The 21,704-nt window shown below is 54.3% G+C and overlaps 1 protein-coding gene across 1 annotated transcript in view; it reads left to right on the top strand.

The window, feature by feature from the left end:
- Positions 1 to 2,348: 2,348 nt before the first annotated feature.
- PRRT4 (proline rich transmembrane protein 4) overlaps positions 2,349 to 21,704 on the top strand; it is a gene marked incomplete at its 5' end in the record, with an annotated part of 31,444 nt that continues 12,088 nt past the window's right edge. Inside the window, 2 exons of the mRNA XM_083572621.1 lie at positions 2,349 to 2,575; positions 19,611 to 20,344. Coding sequence (XP_083428747.1) covers positions 2,349 to 2,575; positions 19,611 to 20,344 — 961 coding nt within the window. The remainder of the gene's footprint in view (positions 2,576 to 19,610; positions 20,345 to 21,704) is intronic.

Raw genomic sequence — 21,704 nt, 5'->3', positions numbered from 1 at the left:
TGATAGCCATGTTCAAATATATAAAAGGATGTCACATAGAGCAGGGAGAAAGGTTGTTTTCTGCTGCTCCAGAGAAGCGGACACGGAGCAATGGATCCGAACTACAAGAAAGAAGATTCCACCTAAACATTAGGAAGAACTTCCTGACAGTAAGAGCTGTTTGACAGTGGAATTTGCTGCCAAGGAGTGTGGTGGAGTCTCCTTCTTTGGAGGTCTTTAAGCAGAGGCTTGACAATCATATGTCAGGAGTGCTCTGATGGGGTTTCCTGCTTGGCAGGGGGTTGGACTCGATGGCCCTTGTGGTCTCTTCCAACTCTGTGATTCTATGATTCTAACTCACAACCCTGAGATTAAGCGTTACACGCTCTGCAGACTGAGCTGTATGCTGACGGAGGATCTGTCCTGAATCTTCTAGCATTTGGCTTCCTTTGCCCAATGGGACTAGGGAGACCTCAGGGTGAGGTGGGTGCAGTGAAGCCCCCCCCCCCCAGCCACAGAAGGCAAGGCAAAAGCCCGGATGCCCACGGGGTGGCAAGAGACTCCCCAACGCCTTCTGGGCTCTGGTGACCTTTGGCTGCTCATTCCAGGGCTGCAGCCCCGCCGGGAGATTCCCTGGCGCCAAGGGGCTCTTGCTCACCCTGGCAGCTGCCCTTACCACCACAGCAGGTGCTGCTGCATGCCAGCCATGGGCGATGCCAGCTTCCCTGGGGGGGGGCAGACGAGTTTATCCAGGGACAGATTCCTCGCAGGAGAAGGAGGCGGCAGAGCTGGATCTTGAGAGTTCAGAGCGTGGCAGCCTGGCAAGGTCCCAATCCACAGCATCTCCAGGTAGGGCAATGGAAAGACCCCCTTGCCCCCCAGGGAGAAGCTGCCAGTCAGTGTAGGCAATATTGAGCGAAATGGACCAAAGGTCCGGCTGAGTGGAAGGTGGCTGCCTGTGGTGTGTGTGTTTTTTTTGGGGGGGCATAACTCAGGGGTGGAGCATCACCCAGTTCACAGGTTAATCTCCAAAGCCACAATGGCTGAGCAGGCCTCCCTGGTCAGAGGCAGACAAAATGCCCCCCCAAGCGTTTTGCACGTGCTCCAGTGTGGATGCTGCCTTGCCCATTCGTAGAACTGTACAGTTAGAAGGGACTCCCAAGGGTCATCTAGTCCTACCCTCTGGAGCAGCAGAATAAAAGATTGTGACAGCCCCTCGGAGCTCTCATAGCACATCTCAGTCTCCTCTTCCCCAGGCTACACATAATTGAAATACAGTGGTACCTCGGGTTACGTACTTAATTCGTTCCAGAGGTCCGTTCTTAACCTGAAACTGTTCTTAACCTGAAGCACCACTTTAGCTAATGGGGCCTCCTGCTGCCGCAGTGCTGCTAGAGCACTATTTCTGTTCTCATCCTGAAGCAAAGTTCTTAGCCCGAGGTACTATTTCTGGGTTAGCAGAGTCTGTAACCTGAAGCGTCTGTAACCGGAGGTACCACTGTACTTTATTGTCACTTGTACATAGCCAGCTCCTTCAACCATTCCTCATCAGGCTTGGTTTCCAGACCCTTGATCATCTTGGTCGCCCTCCTCTGCCCACCTTCCAGCTTCTCAACATCCTTCATAAATTGTGGTGCCCAGAACTGGACACAGGACTCCAGATGGGATCTGACCAAGGCAGAATAGAGCGGGACTATGACTTCCTTTGATCTGGACACTAGACTTCTGTGGATGCAGCCTAGAATAGGCTTAGCCTTTTTCGCTGCTGCATCACACGGTTAGCTTGTGGTCCACCGAGACCCCTAGATCCTTTTCACATGTACTGCTAGTAATCCAGGCGTCCCCCATCCTAATCTAATTTTTCCTAGAATCATAGACTTGTCCAGGCTTGCGCCCCAGGGAGGTCACTTCAGTGCTGCTAACACAGCGGTTTGACTTCACACCCGAGACAAACAAACGGCAACAAGAATCGTAGAGTTGGAAGGGACCCTGAAGGTCATCCAGCCCAACCCCCTACAATGCAGGAATCTCAATTAAAACATCCCTGGCAGACGGCCACCCAACCTCTGCTTAAAAACCTCATGTTGAACCTTGGATTTCTTCCTACTGAAATCCATTTTGTGAGTTTTGGTCCAGTCATATCCTCTGGAATCCTCACTCTGCCTTCTGCGGTAGCAGAGGTTGGTGGCTGCTGCTGCCATGGGCTGGTGGCCCTCTGTACATGCTCGGGAACCCTCTCTCCTTGAGTCCGAAGCCCTCTCCCCGGTCCTCGGGCCCCCAAACGGCCTCCGCCCTGGGAGGACTGGGCTGCCCGGCGAGCCTGCGGCTGCGGCGAGGGCGGGGATGAGCGTCGGCGCGCGCGCCAGTGGATGCGCACGGAATCCGGAGTGGCTCCGCCAGGGAGGGGGCGGCCCGGGCGCTCGCCTACCTCCTCGGCGCGCTGCTGCTGCTGCTGCGCGCGTCCCTCCGACGGGCGGCAGAGAGGAGGAGCCGCGGCCGGCGCTGCTGCTGCTGCTCGTCGCCTCCGCCTCGTCGTGCGCGGCGCCAGCCGAGGAGCCGACCCCGAGCCAGGCGGCTGCGGCAAGAGCGCGTCCAGGTGAGCGGCTCCGGCGCGGGGCGAGGAGCGGCCGGGGCCGGAAAGCCCCCCGACGGGCGGCCGCGGCGGGGCTGCGCGGTGAGCCAGAGGCGCCTTCCGTGGGACGGGAGGGGGGCAGAGTTGAGTGCAGGCTGTGCCGGGGGCGGGCGGGGGGGGGGAGGAGAGAAAGGCCGGCTCTGCTGCTGAAATGCAGGCAAGAAGGGGGGGGCGCTGAGTTGCCCGCAGGCGCCCTCGCGGGAGGGGAGCGGGGGGCACCTCCATCCCTCCATCCCTCCTCCTGCTAAAGGGCAGGAGCCCTCCAGGATCGAGGCCCTGGGTTGGGGACGGGGCTCTCCGTCGCCCGCCCCCCCTGCTCGCCTGCCCGGGACCGTCCGCGGGGCAAGGAAGCCGACGGGGCGGACTGGCCGGGGCTGATGTGCGCGCGGCTTTTACGCGCCCGCTCTCTCTCTCTCTGGGTCAGCTGCGCTCCGCAGAAGATGCGCGCGGTGTTGTGCTGGGGGGCTATTTTTCCAAGAGGCCCTCTCGCTCTCTCCCCCTCCCCCGTGGCTTCATCTGGCAGTGCCGAACGTTCAGACGAGACGGTGCAAGGGCAGTTTGGATTCTGACTGGATTCGAGGCGGCCAGAGTAGCCTTATCCTCCCCTCTAATGACTCTGGTTGTGTTCTGAGAAGCGGGCGATGCTCCTCTCTTGCATGCAGCTTGGCTGGCTGACTAGAGCCCTCTGGCTCACCGAGGTTCCGCAAGCGCCTTGCCCAGGGGTCTGGCCTGCTTTGGGGCACGTGGGGACGCCCTCAGTTTCTCCCCCCCCCCTCCTCCTTTCCCGGCATGTGGGTTGCTTTTAGGCTCTGAGGTCTCCTTCTCACCTCGCCTGGGTCTTAAGAGTTACTGCGAGGCATTAAGGATGGCCGGACTCTGCCTCGCCAGTCGGAGGCAGCGACGCTTCTGAATGCCAGTGGCTGGAAACCGCAGGAGGGGAGATTCGCTCCTCTTGGGCCCCGATCCTGCTTGTTGGTTTCCCACAGGCAGGCTGGAGGAGATGAGCCCTTGGCCGGACCCGGCAAGTTCTTCCCACGTTCTCCTTCCACACGCTGTGACAGAGAAGGAGGAGAGGAACGGAGTGGGCTTCAGATCGGCCGTAAGGGGGGGCACCAGCTGTCCTCTGGGAGGAGCAGGGCGGCCTTTTCCATGGGGCAATTTGCACACCCACAAGCTCACATAGGGCAGAGGGAGAGGCTGTAGCAGAGCAGCCCAGAGAGGGGCATTTAAAACGTGCAAAGATTCCCTGGGGCCAAAAAACGCATCTGACAGCCACATGGCAGGGAGGTCTCTCCATTCAGCCTGCAGGTAAGGAAGACAGCTCCCTCCCATCTCTGGGGCAGAGGGACTTGGGGGCTGGTTTCCTTCTTACTTGAGCCACCTGCCACCTTTCTGCCTGGGTGTTCAAAGCTCTTGCAGGCAATTTGGAATCTGCAGCTAGCCCTGAAAACAGTCAGGGCCATTAACATGGATGGACTTAGTCATGCCCCTTGATTTCAATGGGTATACTCTGTGTAGGGCTTGGGGGCAGGTGCAACCCACAGTATTTGCACAGACCTGGGGCCTGGGTCTCTTTGTGTGTGGTGGCTCCCAGTTTCTTTCCAGGCTCAACTCAGACCGCTGCTCCTTGTTGACCTTGAAATCCCTCCTCAGCTGAGGAGGGGGAGACCAGAGGGGCCCCCAAAGGGTCCCTGGGGTCCATGTCATGTGCTTGTCCACATTGCACCAGGATCCTGTCTCTGGCGCTCCTGCCCTCTAAGGGGTGGCTGGAGGGACGAAGAAGGGCCTTCTTGGTGGTGGCACCACAACTTTGCAACACTCTCGCTGCTTAGGAATCTTTCCCCTCATTTCCCCAGGCTTCCCAATCCTGCAAATGCGGCTTTTCTCCTGCTGCTTCATACTGGAGGGTTGTGAATTTCCCCTTTGCAATTTAAACTGGTTGAAGGGAAAGGGCACGTGAGCAGATAATAACATATGGTACTAAAACAAGGCAGGAAAGCAAAGTGCCATGGTTTGCATTGGGTGCTGGCTGGGGTCTCTTTCAGGGGGACTGGTAACCAGCCCTGCCCACTGCCTGCCCTCCCCATGGGCACCCAGGACAGGGAGAGGCATCTGCTTGCCCTGCCCGGTTGCCATGGGGGAGAGGGTTCTGGGATCACCAGCATGGCCCCCCAGGCAGGCTCTGAGGACAGAAGGCATTCTGCACATGCCCCGAAGTGCTCTTGGTGCTCTGGCTTCTCCTGGCCCTACTCAGGAGAAGAGTTTCACCGCCATTTGCCCAAAACCAAACCTGAAAGGTGGGCAGCTTTTCATACCTTCGGGACCCTGGAGCTGAAAGGAAGATGCTTCTGGGCTCAGGTGGGCCCCTGTCCCCCCCCCATCCTCGCACGCCCTGCCTGGTGTGTTCGGTGAGAGCCAGCTCCTGCCTTGCCACGTAAGATCTTAACGATAATCCTGCTGGATTAGGCCAATGGCTCATCCAGCCCAGCATTCTGTTCTCACAGGTGTCTGTGGGAAACCAGCAAGCACGAGAGCAGCTCTCCCATCCTACGGTTTTCAGCTACTGGGATTCAGAAGCACGGCTGCCTCTGACTGTGGAGAGCAAAGCGTAGCCATCCCAGAATCGTAGAACGGGAAGGGGCCGCGAGGGTCATCTGGTCCAACCCCCCTGCAAAGCAGGACTCTTTTGCCCAATGTGGAACTTGAACCCACAACCCTGAAGAGCTTCATGCCCTAGCAGCTGAGCTATGGGCAGGGGCGGAGCAAGGTGGGGGCGGACTGCCCCAGGTGTCATCGAGGGGGCTGGCATTCAGCACATCACCCGCCCGTGACTCCCGCCTACCCCGATCCATCTGGGGAAGGGCAGGAGCTGCGGCGTCCCCCCCTTCTGCCTTCGTTTATACAGCCCCGCGCTCCTGGGCTGGTGGAGGAGGCATGCAGGGAGAGGACGTGAAGGAGGCAGGCGATCAAACAAGCAGAGGGGAGGGGGAACTCTGGAGCAAAAAGCTGAACAACTTTGGCAAACCCTGGAATCCCCCCAAAAAAGCTCAGCGAAAAGATTTCAATGTGGGGGGTGGGTGCCGAGAAATTTTCTGCACCGGGTACCACCTGACCCTGCTACGCCACTGGCTATAAAGGTAAAGGGACCCCTGACCATTAGGTCCAGTAGCAGACGACTCTGGGGTTGCGGCTCTCATCTCGCTTTATTGGCCGAGAGAGCCGGTGTACAGTTTCCGGGTCATGTGGCCAGCAGGACTAAGCTGCTTCTGGCGAACCAGAGCAGCGCACGGAAACGCCGTTTACCTTCCCGCCGGAGCGGTACCTATTTATCTACTTGCACTTGCTTTTGAACTGCTAGGTTGGCAGGAGCTGGGACCGAGCAACAGGAGCTCACCCCATCGCGGGGATTCGAACCGCCAACCTTCTGATTGGCAAGCCCTAGGCTCTGTGGGTTAACCCACATCGCCACCCACCCGCGTCCCTAGCTATAGGTGGCTATAGGTGAGCACAACAGCTAGCAGCTACCCAGAGCTCTCTCCTGCTCCATGAATTTGCTCAATCCTCTTTGAAAACCATCCTCCTCCTCCTCCTGCTCACTTTCTGCCATGGTGACTGTTGTGGGTTGTGGGTGTGCAGAGCTGTCCATGCGCCTCTTGTCGGGGCTGTGTTGTTTGCCACCCACCCAGCCCTGTGACTCAGGCAGCTTGTTGTTGAGGGTTTGGCTGGGGCTGTTTTGCTGCAAGCTGCTTGGGGGGTGGGGAGTGGGGGGTGTCTCTGTGTTTACCCTGGGATTTAGGAGCCTTGCTGTCCCTGGGGCCAAGGCCGGCTCCGAGAGCCAGATGCCTCGGCAGGTCTGCTCCTGTCTCTCATATTTCCGCCCTCTCTCTCTGCAACCCCTCACCTCTTGCCTGGCCCCTCCGAAGAAGCAGAGGGTCCTGTCCCCCCCCCCCAGACAAGCACAATGGGGAGTCGGGGCAGCCCACATGTGCTCTCCGTTCCACATGCACACATATGCACCCGGCAGAGGGCATGCATGTCATAAGAACATTAGGAGAGTCTCCTGGATCCGGCCGCATCTAGTCGAGCAAGAGAGGGGCTTCGGGTGCTGGCATTTGACTGCCCTCTGGGTGGCCCATCCTGGGTAAAAGGTAAAAAAGGTAAAGGACCCCTGGACAGTTAAGTCCAGTCAAAGGCAACTATGGGGTTGTGGCACTCATCTTGCTTTCAGGCCGAGGGAGCCAGCGTTTGTCCACAGACAGCTTTCTGGGTCATGTGGCCAGCAGGACTAAACCGCTTCTGGTGTAACTGAACACTGTGGCGGAAACCAGAGCGCATGGAAATGCCGTTTACCTTCCCGCCGGAGCGGTACCTATTTATCTACTTGTGCTGGCATGCTTTCAAAGTGCTAGGTTGGCAGGAGCTGGGACAGAGCAACGGGAGCTCACCCCGTCATGTGGATTCGAACTGATTGGCAAGCCCAAGAGGCTCAGTGGTTTAGACCACAGCACCACCCGTGTCCCATGCTGGGTGTACATTGCAGAGCAGTGAGGAACTCCTCTCTCCCGAGCCCCAGGTCGGTTCAATGAAATGGGACCGGAGGAAGCAGCTGCCTCAGACAGAGTCAGACCATCCTTATTTAATTTGTATGCTGCCCTTTGTCCAAAGAACCCAGGGCAGGTTCACAGAACGAAACTGCAACATCCCTAATGAAAACCAGAACAAACCAGTGCCCTCACCTCCCAAACTGGTCCATTGAGTTCTGGGTGACACTTCCATCAGCTCCTGATGGGGGCTCTCAGACGGGGGGCTTCCCTCAGCCCTGCCTGGTTTTGATAGGGAGTGAACTGGGGTTCTTCTGCGGGCAAATCAGGGGGGCCCTACCAGTCTGTGATTCTGTCCCAGGGCTCGGGGTGCCCCCTCTGAGCAACACCCCCTCTCCCAGGACTCCTCTAGCCAGGGAAGGGGCTCAGCGGCAAGATGCTCCAGGTTCAATTCCTGACATCTCTGGGTACGGCTGGAGGGACTCAGTGCAGACCAGCTTCCCACATTCCAAGCCTCACTCCAGGGTGGGATTCCCTCGTCTCCTTTGAGAACGGCTCGCATGCAGCCCATCTGGGTGGAAATGGCCAGTTTTCCTGGCAAAACAGGGGGAGGAAGATGCCTCACACCCAGTGCCGGATTTACGTATAAGCTAAATAAGCTATAGCTGAGGGTCCCACTCTCTTGGGGGTCCCCAAAAAAATTAAAGGAAAAACAAACTGGATGTACATTTCCAAAGTAGAAGATAAAAAACAAATAAAATAAAACCTACATTGTGTTGTGTAGGCTCCTATGATGTAAGTAATGATGTAAGCCTGCTAGCCTGCTCCCTAAAATATCACTGGTTTGCTCCTTTCTAGACATAGCGTGCCTACATTCTGCATGGACTTTGCATTCTGCATGAACTTTTCAACAATTACTTTGATAAAATACATATTTTGTTATGTGCAAATGGCTTTAGATACCTATTGGGTCCATAAATGACCATATAGCATATATTCAACACAAAAAACCTGTGACAATTTGTTGTGGACAAAGGACAGCTGGACATATCAAGGGCCCCATGACCTTCAGGAGCTGAGGGCCTCATCAAACCTCAATCCGGCCCTGTTCTCACCCTTGCTTATTTCACAGAGTGGGGGACGTTCCCTCATTCACGCTGGCACCCTTCCCCGTCGATGCTGCCAGGCACGTGGAGTTTGTACTCGAGGCAGCAGACGGGCCCCGACTGGGTGCAAAACGTACAAGTCGCAGCCTATTTATTTATATATCGCATTTCACAGAAACGCATCTGTGCTCAAAGCTGTTCAGAAGCAGCCACCAGCTAGAGGCCTTTCTAAGCCTAATTCGCATATGGATGGACCGAATGCATTTTCATTCCCTGATTTTTTTTGCCTCTAAAGAGCTCAACGTGGCTTGCATAGGCCTCCCTATTTTATCACCACAACAGCCCTGTGAGGTAGGCTGGGTTGAAAGAGGCAGTGACTGGCCCCCCAAGGCCCCCAGCAAGCTTTGTGGCTGAGTGGGGAATCCTGACCTCTCCCAGGTCCTAGTCTGACACTCTAACCATTACGCCACACTTCCCTTTCCTCCACTCTTTCCAGGCATGGCCTGCACTTTAAAGCTCTGTGTCCGAGCATCCCCTCTTTTTTTGCTCCAGAGCTTTCCCCGTGAAAACACACTCTTTAGCGCTCAGTCGGAGCAAACATCAGTCGTGGAAACCCTGAATTGCTGTTTGCTCCAGTTGAGCACTAAAGAGTGGGGGGGGGGTTGTGGGAAAAGCTCTGGAGCAAAGACGAAAATGCCTTTAAGTGCAGACTTGTGCCTGGAAAGAGTGGGGCAAAAAGGTATGTGATGATAAACCCTGGCTGTCTGGTTCCTGACGTCTTTTGATTTCTGTATAGCTGCGACCATCCCTGGGCAGGTATAGCTGGCCTGAATCTCACGGAGTGTGGAGCTGTCCCAGCCCAGCAAAACCACTGTCGTGGGCTAGGCTCCCATGGGACGCTGCATCCTGCTAGATGCTCGCAGGGTGTCCCAGCCACCCCGACCATCAGCTCCCCAGCTGGTTCCTGAGCCTTTGGAGAGCAGGAGCCAGGAAGGAGGCGGCATTCCTGCCCTTGCCGCTGGGCCACTGCAATGCCAACCTGGTGATGCATTGCACTGGAGGCAAACCTGCTGTCCTGTTCTACAATAGCTTTGTAAAGAAGCATTTTGGTTTCCCTGCGAATGTCCAGGTCCTCAAACACTCTGCACTTCATTCGGGAGAAAGCCGTACTCACAGAGCTCAGGACCCTTGTGGAAAGACAGACGAACTAATGCCAGTGTCCTGGAAGAAGCAAAGATCACCAGTGTTGAAGCAATGATTCTTCAACATCTTCCAAAGCAACTACTCTATTCTGAACTTAAAAATGGAAAGCGTAATGCTGGTGGTCAACAAGAGGTTTAAAGACTCTCTCAAGGCAAATCTAAAAAAAGGTAGTATAAGCACCGACAACTGGGAAACACTGGCCTGCAAGTGCTCCAGTTGGAGAACAGCCTTTACCAAAGGTGTCATGGGCTCTGAAGACACTCGAACTCAGGACGCAAGGGAGAAACGTGCCAAGAGGAAGGCACACTTGGCAAATCCACACCGGGATCAACTCCCACCCGGAAACCAATGTCCCCACTGTGGAAGGACGTGTGGATCCAGAATTGGCCTCCACCGTCACTTACAGACTCACTGTTAAAACCGTGTTTATGGAAGGCAATCTTACTCAGGTACGAGGGATCGCCAAAGAAGAAGAAGAAGCCGTCCCATTCTGGCAGCCCTCTGTGCCTCAAAGGTGTGGCTGGCGGGGGACTTGGGGTGCTCCAGGGAGAAGCCTTTCTGCCCTCCCCCCGGGTCAGCCATAGGTCATGGGCTCAGGCAAAGAATCCTGACTTCCTGGCTTCTCTGCATGCCAGAGATAAGAGGAGCCCTGCAAAGATCTACAAAGATCTGAAAGGGGCGTTGGCTCCCCCCGGGGGGGGGGGGGCGGGCTCTTTGCCTCTCAGTGCCTCCCAGCTTCTAATGGGCCCTGTTGATGTGTCAATCCTAGAGGCAGAGAATCCTCGAGCTGGGAGGAAACCCAAATGCCATCTAGTCCAACCCCCCCCCTCCGCAATACGAGTTTTCTAAGCATGGAGAATGATATGGAAGGGGGGGGCATGTCTTCTTCACCTTCTTCTTCACTACAATATATCAATTTATTTCCAGTTGTCAATGTCAAAAGGGGCTAAAACGTCCCTTTTGATTTTTACCGTAACAGAGAAGAAATGTGCAAATGTTTAGTGAGCCTTTAGAGGGCTATTGGATCATTTCTTCATTGTTTAAAACACTTTATGACCTGCCTGTCATCCATTTGGGTACCCAACTACCCACCCACGGATGGGGTGCAATGTGTAATCCTGCTAGCAAGACCCCCCCTCGCTTTCGGCCGTAAGAACATGAGACGAGCCTCCTGGATCAGGCCCATGGCCCCTCCTTGGGAAGTAACTGCCCCTGATCAGGGCCAGATTTGATGCAGCCCTCAGCTACTGACGGTAATGGGGCCCTTGATATGTCCAGCTGTCCTTTGTCCACAACAAATTGTCACTGGTTTTTGTGTTGGATAGATGCTGTATGGTCATTGATGGACCTAATACAGTGGTACCTCGGGTTAAGAACTTAATTCGTTCTGGAGGTCTCTTCTTAACCCGAAACTGTTCTTAACCTGAAGCACCACTTTAGCTAATGGGGCCTCCTGCTGCCGCTGCGCTGCCGCCGCGCGATTTCTGTTCTCGTCCTGAAGCAAAGTTCTTAACCTGAAGCACTATTTCTGGGTTAGCGGAGTCTGTAACCTGAAGCGTCTGTAACCTGAAGCGTCTGTAACCCAAGATACCACTGTACATATCTCAAGCCATTTGCACATGTTGTCATGCAACCAGTCCATTTAGAATGTAGGCACCCTCTATATAGAAAGGATCAAACCAGGGATATTTGAGGGAGCAGGCTAGCAGGCGGGGCCCAAGAATCACATCCGAGGAGCCGACACAACACAAAACACGGTTGCTGTATGTAGGTTTTATTTTATTTGTTTGTTATCTTATATTTTGGAAATGTACATCCAGTTTTTTCCCTTTAAATTTTTTTGGGGCCCCCAAGAGAGTGGGGCCCTAAGCTAGAGCTTGTTTAGCTTATACGTAAATCTAGCACTTAAATCAGCATCTTAAAAAGCAGAGACATCACCTTGCCAACAAAGGTCCGCATAGTTAAAGCTGTGGTTTTCCCAGTAGTGATGTATGGAAGTGAGAGCTGGACCATCAAGAAGGCTGATCGCCGAAGAACGGATGCTTTTGAATTATGGTGCTGGAGGAGACTCTTGAGAGTCCCATGGACTGCAAGAAGATCAAACCTCTCCATTCTGAAGGAAATCAGCCCTGAGTGCTCACTGGAAGGACAGATCCTGAAGCTGAGGCTCCAAGACTTTGGCCACCTCATGAGAAGAGAAGACTCCCTGGAAAAGACCCTGATGTTGGGAAAGATGGAGTGCACAAGGAGAAGGGGACAGCAGAGGACGAGATGGTGGGACAGTGTTCTCGAAGCTAGCAGCATGAGTTTGACCAAACTGCGGGAGGCAGTGGAAGACAGGAGTGCCTGGTGTGCTCTGGTCCAGGGGGTCACGAAGAGGCAGACACGACTAAACGACTCAACAACAACAACAAATCCAGCACTGGCCCCCGATGATTCTGGGCCCCCTCTTGCACCCATGTGTGCCCCCGTACCCATAGCTTTGGGCTCATTCAGGCACCTGAGCAAAAAGCGCTGGGTTGCTCTCTGGGTGCCGGCTGACGGTGCGTCAAACGGGGGCTGCAGAATGGGTGCCATGGATTGGGAAGGGCGGGTCCTTGCAGTGCTTGCCAGACCCAGCACCGCAGCAGCCGTGTGTGTCCCCCTCCTCCCCAGCCCCCACCACGGCACGTCCAGACTGTGTCGTCCGCGTGAGGCCTCCACCCGCTCTGCAAGGAACTGCTGCGCTCGGCAGAGGACTGTCAGCCCGATTGATGTCCTGCTTCTACACCTGTCGGCCGACCGGCCCCCTCGGGGAAGGGTGCCGTCGAGGTGCCAGCCTGCATTCGGCCCTGTCTCTTCACATCCCTGCCGAGCCGGTTTCAGGAAGGGCGTCGCGGCTGCGCTGATGCGACACTGCGGATAGAGAGCTTCTCAGGGCACAAGTGCCCAGGGCTGAACTCTGCCGTGCTTCTTCAAAGAGGCAAGGATGGGCAGGTCAGCTGGTGGCAGAATACCACAAAGAGCCTCAGAAGAGCCTGCTGGATCAGGCCATTGGCCCATCCAGTCCAGCATTCTGTCCTCACGGCGGCCAAAAAGACACTCCTGAAGGAACATCTCCACCCCCATCGTTCTGCCCGGACACTGAGGTCCAGCTCCAAGGGCCTTCTGGTGGTTCACTCCCTGCAAGAAGTGAGGTTACAGGAACCAGGCAGAGGGCCTTCTCGGTGGTGGCACCCGCCCTGTGGAACGCCCTCCCACCAGATGCCAAGGAGATAAAAAAACTTACAGTCATACCTCTAGTTGCGTTAGGTTCCTGTAGCAGATTTTTGGGTTGCGAACATAGCAAACCCAGAAGTGTATACTTCTGGGTTTCGCCACACGCACATGTACAGAAGCGTTCTGTGCACTTAGCGCATGCGCAGGAGCGCTCTATTGTGTCACATGCAGAAGTGGCACTCAATTTACGGACTTTTCAGGGTGCAAATGGCACCCCGGAACAGATCACGTCCATAGGTAGAGGTAAAGGTAAAGGGACCCCTGACCATTAGGTCCAGTCATGACCGACTCTGGGGTTGCGGCACTCATCTCACTTTATTGGCCGAGGGAGCTGGCGTACAGCTTCTGGGTCATGTGGCCAGTAGGACTAAGCTGCTTCTGGCAAACCAGAGCAGCGCACGGAAACGCCGTTTACCTTCCCGCCGGAGTGGTACCTATTTATCTACTTGCACTTTGACGTGCTTTCGAACTGCTAGGTAGGCAGGAGCAGGGACTGAGCAACGGCAGCTCACCCCGTCATTGCGGGGATTTGAACCGCCGACCTTCTGATCGGCAAGTCCTGGGCTCTGTGGTTTAACCCACAGCGCCACTCACGTCCCTATAAATAGAGGTACCACTGTATATAACTTTTAGAAGACATCTGAAGGCAGCCCTGTGTCGGGAAGTTTTTAATGTTTGATGTTTTATTATGTTTAGATATATGTTGTAAGCCACCCAGGGTGGCTAGGGAAACCCAGCCAGATGGGCGGGGTGTTGTTGCTGCTGCTGCTGCTGCTGTTGTTCTTGTTGGAAATCCGCAAACAGGATTCCAGCCTCCTGTGGCAGTGGCAGACCTTGGGGTTTCAAACTGGTTGCTCTCCCTTAAGTCCACCTCTTTGTGGCTTCCAGCAACTGGCACTCAGAAGCCTCACTGCCTCTGACCACGGAGGCAGAGCCGAGCCATGGTGCCTGGGAGCCATCGATCGCCCTCTCCTCCCCCCCTCCTCTTGCCACCTTTGGGAGCAAGTTCCCTAGTTTCCTCCAAAAGCATGGCTTCTTCAATAAGAGGTTTAAAGCTCTGTATCCACTTGCTCTTTCTCTTTTGGAAAAAACCCAGCTGTTTAAAGTAGAATCGCAAAAAATATATATACAGTGGTACCTTGGGTTAAGTACTTAATTCGTTCTGGAGGTCCGTTCTTAACCTGAAACTGTTCTTAACCTGAAGCACCACTTTAACTAATGGGGCCTCCTGCTGCCGCTGCGCCGCCGAATCCCGATTTCTGTTCTTATCCTGAAGCAAAGTTCTTAACCTGAAGCACTATTTCTGGGTTAGCGGAGTCTGTAACCTGAAGTGTATGTAACCCGAGGTACCACTGTATGGCAATTTGGTTTGCCCATGGATTGCCATTTGTTCCGATTCTGCTTTAAAGAGCAGGTTTCTGCAGGGAAGGCTCCAGAGGAAAGAAAGAGCACTGCATTTTAAAGCTCTGGCGTAGAAGGAAGATAAGTGTGGATAAGCCTATAGTCGAGGAACGTTCCATCGTTCAGGCTTTTGGGATTTTTAAACACCAAGTTCCCCTGAGGAAGAGGCAGAGCCCCTCTTTGGACGCAGGTGGCTCACTCTTCCTTCTCCAGTTAAGGCGGGGTTGTGTGCTTGCCTGAAACCCAGGAGAGTCGCTGCCAGTCTGAGCAGGCAATACTGAACTAGATGGACCACTGGTCTGGCTCACTATAAGGCAGGGTTTTCCGGAGAGAAGCGAGGCAGTTTGGCCGGCCTCAGAGGAGCAGCCTGTGCAAGACGGGGCGAGACTTGGTGACTTTGCCTTGTCTTCCTGCTTCCCTCCCAGTGCACTCCAACCGCCAGCTCAGCTCAGTCTCGGTGACAGTGACGACCCGCCACACTCCCGCTCTCGCCGGAGAGTGGCAGGAGGGTAGTTTCTTCTTGGCTGCGTGTGCTGTGCGCTCGTGCATGATCCCGTCTCGCTGGAGGGACCACTCCTCACGTCCCTGCTCCAACTGGGCCGCTGGAGCGGAAACCGTCACCTCCCGCGTCTCCTCGTCCTCTTGTCACATCGATTGCACGGGACGCTTCTCCCCGACTGAGCTCGGAGGGAGCTGGGCGCCTGGCGGGATCCACTTTCTAACTTGGTCACCAGGCTGTGTGGTGATGGGGGTTGGGGGTGCCGTGCGACCTGCCCCAGAAGCAAATGACACAACTCTGGCTTGTTGGAAACAGAAAGCTGCCTTACTCTGAGTTAGACTAATGGAGCTCACCATTCCCTAGGTCAGGGGTTCCCAAAGAGATGGGGTTCCCTGGGAGGGGCTGGCAAGGGGTGGGGGTGGGTAGGTGGGTGTTGAGGACCACCCGGCTTCATAAAGAGAGCGTCACATGAACTGCAACCTTGCTTGTTATTGGCATCACACTCTAACCAACCGAGCTATCCAGGAAGTTCCAACCACTTTGCCTATTGAATTAGGGCGAGATGTTTCAGGGCCAACTCTCTGGGGAGCATCGCAACAACAACAAACAACAACAACAACAATTATTTATTATTTATACCCCGCCCATCTGGCTGGGCTTCCTCAGCCATTCTGGGTGGTTTCCAACAAAATATTAAAATACAGTAATGCGTCAAAGCTGAGGCTCCAAGACCTTGGCTACCTCACGAGAAGAGAAGACTCCCTGGAAAAGACCCTGATGTCGGGAAAGATGGAGATGGAGGGCCCAAGGAGAAGGGGACAACGGAGGATGAGATGGTGGGACAGTGTTCTCGAAGGGACCAGCATGAGTTTGACCAAACTGCGGGAGGCAGTGGAAGACAGGAGGGCCTGGCATGCTCTGATCCAGGGGGTCACAAAGAGGCGGACATGACTAAACGACTCAACAACAACAATGCATCAAACATTAAAAGCTTCCCTAAACAGGGCTGCCTTCAGATGTCTTCTAGAAGTCTGGTAGTTGTTGTTCTCTTTGACATCTGGTGGGAGGGCGTTCCACAGGGCAGGTGCCACTACTGAGAAGGCCCTCTGTCTGGTTCCCTGTAACCTTGCTTCTCACAGGGAGGGAACCGCCAGAAGGCCCTCGGAGCTGGACCTCGGTGTCTGGGCTGAATGATGGGGGTGGAGATGCTCCTTCAGATATACTGGACCGAGGCCATTTAGGCCTTTCAAGGTCAGCACCAACACTTTGAATTGTGCTCGGAAACGTACTGGGAGCCAATGTAGGTCTTTTGAAAAGGAGATGACCTCTTGACTCTCTGTCTGGGATTTGTGAGCTGTGATCTCAGCATCGCAGGGGGGTTTGACTAGATGACACCCAGAGGTCCCTTCCATGATTCTCTGGCCCGTGAGGAATGAATGCATGGGGGGGGGTCGGGTCTGATACTGTGTGTCCCTCTAGGACAGGCTTTGCCAAACCCAAGCCTCCTGCTGTTTTTCGGACTACAACTCCCACCATCTCTAGCTAGCAGGACCAGGCGCCGGGGTGATGGGAATTGCAGTCCAAAAGCATCTGGAGTCCCAAGTTTCAGAAACACGGATCTAGGAGAGAAGCCCAGAAAGTGGGGGGTTCTTCCTGCTGCCTTCATGTGCGTATCTGTGACAAGTGATGGCAGAGCTGCAGTTCCCAAAAGGGGAGCCATAGCCCCACCCCATAGGGAATTCTGCCCAAAATTTTCCATAAGTTTACTGAGGGTCAAGGAGTCCTTTTCTGCAATAGCTGGGGGCGCCTAATGACCCTGTTTGTTTATTGCTTGCTCTTATCTCCCCACAACCCTTCCCTTAATTGCAGGCAAGTCTAGTCTGACCTCCTTCCAGATTCCGCTAGACTCGCTTTGCTTGCTAGGGATTATCTGGCCCAAGGACTGGTGGCGAAGGGGGACGGAGGTGGGGGTTTGCTTTTCTCTCTGCCTGTGGCCTCCGAGGGTGGCCGGGAGGGCAAATGGGGGAGCTGGCCAGGCATGGGCATGGGAAACCCCCAAATCATCCCACAGAAACAGCCAAAGAGAGCACAGGTACATGTGGGGAGGTGGTAAGGATCAGACCAGACTGCAGGGTCAGGGAGAGGGAGTTGCGGTGCTCTAGAGCAGGGGTCAGAAAACTTTTTCAGCAGGGGACCGGCCAGATTATATTTTGAAAATAATAATAATAATAATAATTTATTATTTATACCCCGCCCATCTGGCTGGGCCTCCCCAGCCACTCTAGGCGGCTTCCATAAAAACCAAAAATACAGTAAAATATCACACGTTAAAAACTTCCCTGAACAGAGCTGCCTTAAGATGTCTTCTGAATGTCAGGTAGTTGTTTATCGCTTTGACATCTGCAGGAAGGGCGTTCCACAGGGCGGGCGCCACTACCAAGAAGGCCCTCTGCCTGGTTCCCTGTAGCTTTGCTTCTCGCAATGAGGGAACCGCCAGAAGGCCCTCGGCGCTGGACCTCAGCATCCGGGCAGAATGATGGGGGTGGAGACGCTCCTTCAGGTATACTGGACCGAGGCCGTTTAGGGCTTTAAAGGTCAGCACCAACACTTTGAATTGTGCTCGGAAACGTACTGGGAGCCAATGTAGGTCTTTCAAGACCGGTGTTATATGGTCTCGGCGGCCGCCCCCAGTCACCAGTCTAGCTGCCGCATTCTGGATTAGTTGTAGTTTCTGAGTCACCTTCAAAGGTAGCCCCACGTAGAGTGCATTGCAGTAGTCCAAGCGGGAGATAACCAGAGCATGCACCACTCTGGCGAGACAGTCCGCAGGCAGATAGGGTCTCAGCCTACGTACCAGATGGAGCTGGTAAACAGCTGCCCTGGACACAGATTTGACCTGTGCCTCCATGGACAGCTGTGAGTCCAAAATGACTCCCAGGCTGCGCACCTGGTCCTTCAGGGGCACAGTTACCCCATTCAGGACCAGGGAGTCCTCCACACCCACCCACTCCCTGTCCCCCAAAAACAGTACTTCTGTCTTGTCAGGATTCAACCTCAATCTGTTAGCCGCCATCCATCCTCCAACCGCTTCCAGACACTCACACAGGACCTTCACCGCCTTCACTGGTTCTGATTTAAAAGAGAGGTAGAAAAAAGAAAAAAGAAAAAGAACGAATTCCTATGCCCCACAAATAACCCAGAGATGCATTTTAAATAAAAGGACGCATTCTACTCATGTAAAAACACGCTGATTCCTGGACCGTCCGCAGGTCAGATTGAGAAGGTGATTGGGCAGGATCTGGCCCCCAGGCCTTAGTTTCCCTACCCCTGCTCTAGAGAGATTCCCCCTCCCGACTCTCCCCAGGAAGGATCACCTGGCGCCCTCCTCAAACACCTTTAGGCACCTGGTGAAAACCTTCATCTCCAACCAGGCCGCTGGCTGATGGACGTCTGATGCCCTTTTAAATGTGCTGGGTGTGTATGGGGGACTCTTGGTTTGCTTTTGTTTTTATTTCTATTATGAATTTTGCGGTTTAGGGAAGTTTTTAATGTTTGACGTTTTATCGTGTTTTTAATACAGTGGTACCTTGGTTTAAGAACAGTCCTGTTTATGAACAATTCTGTTTACGAGCTCCGCAAAACTGGAAGTAGTGTCCCGGTTTGAGAACTTTACCTCGGTGTAAGAACAAAATCCGAATGGTGGAAGGGCACTGGTGGCGGGAGGCATCATTAGGGAAAGTGCACCTCGGTTTAAGAACAGTTTTGGTTTAAGAACGGACTTCTGGAATGGATTGAGTTCATAAACCCAGGTACCAATGTACAGTGGTACCTTGGGTTACATACGCTTCAGGTTACAGACTTCACTAACCCAGAAATAGTACCTCAGGTTAAGAACTTTGCTTCAGGATGAGAACAGAAATCGTGCGGCAGCGGTGTGGCAGCAGCGGGAGGCCCCATTAGCTAAAGTGGTGCTTCAGGTTAAGAACAGTTTCAGGTTAAGAACAGACCTCCAGAACAAATTAAGTACTTAACGCAAGGTACTACTGTATTCTGTTGGGAGCTGCCCAGAGTGGCTGGGGTATAAATACTATTATTATTATTATTAATAATAATAATAATAATAATAATAATAATAATAATAAATGATTTTATGTTGCAAACCACCCTGGAGCCTATGGATGGAGGGTAGTATTCAAAGTTAATTAATTAATCAATCATCATTGCGGAGCCCTGCAGCACCTCCCCCCCCGTCCCCCGCTCGCCTTGGCACCCGGGGCAAGCGAACTGGTTGCCAGTGGTGGACTTTGGGGTTTCAGATTTCAGCAGCACGCTGCACGATGCCCCAAGCAATCCTTGCTTCGCCCTCTTACTTGGTGCCTAGAGTGGGCAAAGCGGTTGCTGTCCCCTAACCATAGCTGTCAACATTTTCCTTTTTTAAAGGGAAATTCCCTTATTCCGAATAAGATTCCTTGCAAGAAAAGGGAAAAGTTGGCAGCTATGCCCCTAACCCCTCCTCTGTGGCCAGTGGCGTAGCAAGGTCAGGTGGTACCCGGTGTGGGAAATTTATTGTCTCCCCCATACACATTGAAATTTTTGTTTTATTTTTGCCTGCAAAAATGGTTTGATTTTATTTCATATTTTTTGGAGGGGAACCAGAGTTGTGGAGCTTTTCTTGCAGGGATCATGCACCTCGCGACGAGGAGTCTGCCGGCCACCTTACAGCTGAGGGGGACCTTTTGGCAGCCAAAGCCTTTTGCGCACACCAAAGCCACAGTGTCTCTCCCAGACGTTAAGTGCCACACAGCATTTCTTCGCACACCTCAGAGGTGACACCCAGGGCAAACCGCACCCACCTTCCTCCACCCCGTCTGTGGCTGCCCACTGTGATGCCAGCCTCGTTGGCCCATCGGCCAGATCCAGCCCCCTCTTTCGACGTCTTCCCTCCCTCTCCCCGTCCTGCTGACCCTCTTTCTCTCCTCTCTGTTCTCCAGGTTTCATCTGCAAGAGGCCGGCAGACAGAACCTGCGACGGAGGCCAATGTGGAGGTTCCTGCTCCTCCTCTGCCTGCCCCCTCTGGGCTCCGGGACGCGTCCTGGCCCCCGCCAGCTGGCGGGGCTCAGCGACAACAACTCCAGCCATGGGCTCCAGGCCCCCGGCACGTCCCCCACCCCCCCACCGGTGACCCCCACCCTGCTGCCCACCCACAGCGAAGCCCCTGGTCTGTCCCTGAACCTGGGGCTCAACTTCAAGATCAAGGTGCGAGGCAAGGGCCGGGCGGGCGAGGGGCCGGCCAGCACAAAGCCCCCCGCCCAGCCAGCTGCCCCCACCCACTCCCAGGCGCCGGGCGCCAGTCGCTTCTGGGCAGAGGCCCTGGGGGGCTCCGGGTGGCAGGCTAGCATCCCTGCTGAGGAGCTCCCCCCTGGGCCGGGGGGGTGGGCTTGGGGTGGCCCCCCGGCACCCGCTGACCCCAACCTCCCGGGCCCCGGACCCACCCCTCAGCACCCGCTGACGCTCTGGCCCAGGCTGACGGAGAAGGCCTTGGCTGCCCCCGTGGGGGAAGACAGCAAGGAGCTGGAGTTCAAGATCGACATTGACCTGACGGCCGGGCTGGGCAAGGAGGGTGGCGTGGCACCCAACAGCAGCAGCGGCACTGCCAGGCGGTACCCGCTGCTCCCTGGGCTCCATGTCGGGATTTCGGAGATTGCCAGCAAACTGGGGGGAACGGGTGAGTATCTGTTGCACGGGGAGGGAGGGAGACCAATAGTAGGGGGCGCTGGAGCCCATGACTAGGAAGAGGTGCCTCCTCCTAGCTTCGCCCCATCTTCTTCCTCCCCGCTGAGTTCCTCCAGAGTTGAACTGTGGAACTCCCCGCTGCAGTGACGGCCAACCCATTTGGAAGGCTTTAAGAGAGGGTTGGAGAAATTCATGGGGCAAAAGAGGCTTGCAGTAGCTCTGCCTCTCGGTCGCTCGGAGCTGGAGAGAGTTGCTGCTCCGCTCGGATCCCATTTGCAGATTCCCCATTGGGAAATCTGGCCAGCCACTGGGAGAGCAGGTCTCTGGACTAGATGGGCCCTTGGCCTGATCCTGCGGGCTCTTCTTATGGGTGGCTGGTGCCCCTTGGGAGGGGTAGTAGGAATACTAGTAACAAGTATATTTCACAATTTTTAAACAGGAAATCTATGATTAATAATAATAATAATAATAATAATAATAATAATAAAATTGTATTTATACCCCGCCCTTCCCGGTTCAGAAAACCGGGCTCAGGGCGGCTAACAACAAATTTAAAACATTTAATTGATGCAACAAAAAACAGCATAAAATACAGTATAAGACCTGGATAACAATAAATTCAGAATTCAAAAATCAATTTAGGGGGGAAATCCATCCAATAAACATGAGATGATCACCAGGGCTAGCTGGCTAAATTAGTCCTACTTGGGCCAGCGAGGAGACCGGGGGAGAATTAGCTGTGGGATCCCAGAGCGGGGAATCTTCATAAAAAGGGGAGGAGGGAAGGAAGGGGAATAAAAGATCAGGCTAAGTTCAAATTGAAAGCCAGGCGGAATAGCTCTGTCGTACAGGCCCTGCGGAAGGAAGTGAAATCCTGCAGGGCTCTGGTCTCATGAGACAGAGCATTCCACCAGGTTGGAGCCATCACTAAGAAGGTCCTGGTGGAGGATAATCTAACTTCCTTAGGGCCCAGGACCTCTAAACTATGATGGAGTCACAAATAGTACAATTCAAGCAATTGCATGCACCAAATTAAAACAAGTAGTCAAATGATATCACAGAAGCAAACAAGCCTTTCAGTTGAAATTTCTGTTTAAAAATTGTGAAATATACTTGTTACTAATATTCTTATTAGCCGCGTTTTAGCCCTGTGATTGTTTAGAGCTTGTCTGTTTTTGCAACCCAGGGGATTTCCATTGTTACACCTTGGGAGGGGTAGGCTGGGAGGCTGGGAGGCCAACAGTAGGGGGCACCAGAGCAGAGCCAAGCCATTATATCTTCCTCCTCCTCAGGCCGTGCCACCCTCTGGACTGGCGGCAAAGGGGGCAGGGCAGGTGGGGGCTGGCTGGGTT

Source organism: Podarcis filfolensis (assembly GCF_964270895.1).
Source record: "Podarcis filfolensis genome assembly, chromosome: 10".
Lineage (NCBI taxonomy): Eukaryota > Metazoa > Chordata > Lepidosauria > Squamata > Lacertidae > Podarcis > Podarcis filfolensis.
The sequence above is the reverse complement of the archived record's forward strand: the minus strand, read 5'-3'. Positions and strand labels throughout refer to the sequence as shown.